This window comes from Ursus maritimus, unplaced genomic scaffold (assembly GCF_017311325.1).
Source record: "Ursus maritimus isolate PB19 unplaced genomic scaffold, ASM1731132v1 scaffold_36, whole genome shotgun sequence".
Lineage (NCBI taxonomy): Eukaryota > Metazoa > Chordata > Mammalia > Carnivora > Ursidae > Ursus > Ursus maritimus.
In genome coordinates this window covers 14,214,978-14,217,952 of record NW_024426230.1, presented here as the reverse complement: position 1 = coordinate 14,217,952, position 2,975 = coordinate 14,214,978, and the positions used below count along the sequence as shown (strand labels likewise).

Sequence of the window (2,975 nt, the reverse complement as noted above, 5' to 3'; positions counted from 1 at the left end):
GGGGGGGGGGGGATGATACGTTTCTTCCCAGTGGCGACTTTATTTCTTGTTCTCCTGCTCTAAGCGGGGTGTTTGACCTGGTCGACTGTGTTCCCAGCGCCCTGGCGCCAGCTGTGTGCTTGACCCCAGAATAAATCAGGGCCGCACGGGGCCTGCCAGAGCTCCGGACACATTTCCTGTCGGGGCCTGAGGGAAGCTGTTTGCCGCCAGGACGGTGGTGGGGATTCTTGGCAGTTGAGGGCTCTGGCGGGAGTGGGGCGGGGGAAGAGGGGGAGAGCCAGCTGTAGGGGGCGGTGACCGCGCTCTTGGGACAGCTCCGCGCCCTCGGGCCGGACAGATCCAAGTTGGGACCAGCTGTGGGAGCCGGGTCTCCAAGATGAGGCCGGCGCTCGCCCTGTGCCTTCTCTGGCAGGCGTTCTGGCCTCGGCCTGGCCGGGGCGAGCACCCCACCGCCGACCGCGCGGGCTGCTCGGCCTCGGGGGCCTGCTACAGCCTGCACCACGCTACCATCCAGAGGCTGGCGGCCGAGGAGGCCTGCAGTCTGCGCGGCGGGACTCTCAGCACGGTCCGCGGGGGCGCCGAGCTCCGCGCGGTGCTTGCACTCCTGCGGGCAGGCCCGGGGCCCGGAGGGGGCTCCAAAGACCTTCTGTTCTGGGTGGCGCTGGAACGCAGGCGATCCCACTGCACCCTGGAGAACGAACCGTTGCGGGGTTTCTCTTGGCTGTCCCCCGACGTCAGCGGGTCGGAAAGCGACACGCTGCAATGGGTGGAGGAACCCCAGCGCTCCTGCACCTCTCGGAGTTGCGCGGGACTCCAGGCCACCAGGGGGGTCGAGCCCGCAGGCTGGAAGGAGATGCGCTGCCACTCGCGCGCCAATGGCTACCTGTGCAAATACCAGTTTGAGAGCTTGTGTCCAGCGCCGCGCCCCGGGGCCGCCTCTAACTTGAGCTACCGTGCGCCCTTCCAGCTGCACAGCGCGGCGCTGGACTTTAGTCCTCCAGGCACCAAGGTGAGTGCGCTCTGCCCCGGGCAGCTCTCCGTCACAGCCACCTGCATCGCGGACGAGGTCAGCGCGCGCTGGGACGCGATACCCTCCGGGGCTGAGCTCTGTCCCTGTCCCGGGAGATACCTCCTTGCTGGCAAGTGCGCGGAGCTCCCTGACTGCTTAGACGACTTGGGAGGCTTTGCCTGCGAGTGCGCCGCGGGCTTCGTGCTGGGGAAAGACGGACGCTCTTGTGTAACCGATGGGGAAAGACAGCCGGCCCCTGAGGGGACCAAGGTGCCCTCCAGGCCGGCCACTGCTGCCAGCCCCGTCCCGAGGAGAACGTGGTCACCCACGGTACAGGAGAAGCCAGGAGAGGTACCCCATGTCCCCGGACAAGGCAGTTCAGCAACATCTATTCCCGAGATTCCTCAGTGGGGAGAGCAGAGCACGAGGTCTACCCCTCAGATGTCCCCTCAAGCCAATTCAAAGGCGCCCATCACCTCTTCAGGAAGCGTGATTCCCAAGTTTAATTCCACGTCTTCCTCTGCCATTCCCCAGCCTTTGGACTCCTCCTCCACTGTGGTCTTCATACTTGTGAGCATAGCGGTCGTAGTGTTGGTTATCTTGACCATGACAGTGCTGGGGCTTTTCAAACTCTGCTTCCACAAAAGCCCTTCCTCCCAGCCAAGAAAGGGGCCTTTGGCCCAGCCGGGCATGGAGAGTGATACTGAAGCCGCTGCTCTGCGTTCCAATTCCGTACATTGCACAGACAATGGGGTGAAGGTGGGGGACTGTGGCCTGCGGGACAGAGCAGAGGGCGCCTCGCTGACAGGGTCCTCTCTTGGCTCTGGTGACACATAGGGAAATGGGACAATGGGCACTTCTTCTGAGCAGAGTTTTTCACTTTCAATGAAAAGGAAAAGAAGAGGAACTTATTTATGGGACTATTCTTATAGAAAATCCCCTTCCCCCAAATTCCCTCTACTTCGCCGAGGAGCCAAATCTGAACTGGACACTCATTGCCTGAAGATGGAAGAGGTCAAAGTGCCTTATAGTGGTACTGGGGGCCAGGATCCTGCTGGGGAGAGGTGATTACTTGTGCTGATTCTGGGGGATTTGGAGAAGTGGTTGAACTTTTAAGATATTGGAAGCATATAGGAAACAATACAATTAAAAAAAATTTAACCAACATGGAAAGGAAACCATCTACATTGTTCAGGCTGGACGTATATTTTGGTTTGAAACTCTCAGGCAAAAAATAAAGGATTGCTGATAATCCACACTCAAATATAGTTGGTCTCCTGGAGGATTGATTATTTAGGGAAAACAGCTGAGGGGCATGCCGAGAATAGCAACAAGGGTACATCCTGCTCTTAGATTGAAGGGGAAATCTTCAAGTCCTTATAATGAGGAGTAGATCTTTAACAACTAGCAACTTTTTTCTCGGTTCTTTTATACTTTGCTTTCAAAGTCACTGCTACTCATGTGTTTTGCTATAAATCCAAACTGTAGTGTTGCCGGAGTAGCTGGCTCTGGAAGCAAATTATAGTTGACCACCAATTCAAGTGCTTACTATGTGTCCTTGCTCAAGGAAACGAATGATTTGTGTTTTCCTTTCCCAACATTTGTACTCTCCGGTGTAATGACCTTCCCAACCAAATAGCCCTCTGCTAAACATCAGGATGCTGATCCTCCCTTCCAATTACGGTGATGTTAATTTCCAATTAAAACGTTAATGCTAAGTATTGATTTGAAATCTTCTGGGTGCATAAAGCAAAAATGAGCTGGATTTCTTCCAAAGTTGCTAGATTTTTATACACTTTTTAATCCAGGAAAAAACTTGAATTCAAAACTGTTTCCTTACCTCCCTTAAAAAAAGTGTGTGCAGGGGCGCCTGGGTGGCACAGTCGTTAGGCGTCTGCCTTCGGCTCAGGGTGTGATCCCGCGTTGGGGGATCGAGTCCCACATCGGGCTTCTCCGCTGGGAGCCT

At 56.0% G+C, this 2,975-nt stretch overlaps 1 protein-coding gene across 1 annotated transcript; it reads left to right on the top strand.

Moving 5' to 3' along the window:
- Positions 1-341: 341 nt before the first annotated feature.
- LOC103666462 (C-type lectin domain containing 14A) lies at positions 342-2,774 on the top strand. The gene has a single exon (XM_008694489.2). The coding sequence runs from the start codon at positions 377-379 to the stop codon at positions 1,844-1,846; it is 1,470 nt and encodes a 489-aa protein (XP_008692711.2). The 5' UTR covers positions 342-376; the 3' UTR covers positions 1,847-2,774.
- The last annotated feature ends 201 nt before the right edge of the window (positions 2,775-2,975 follow it).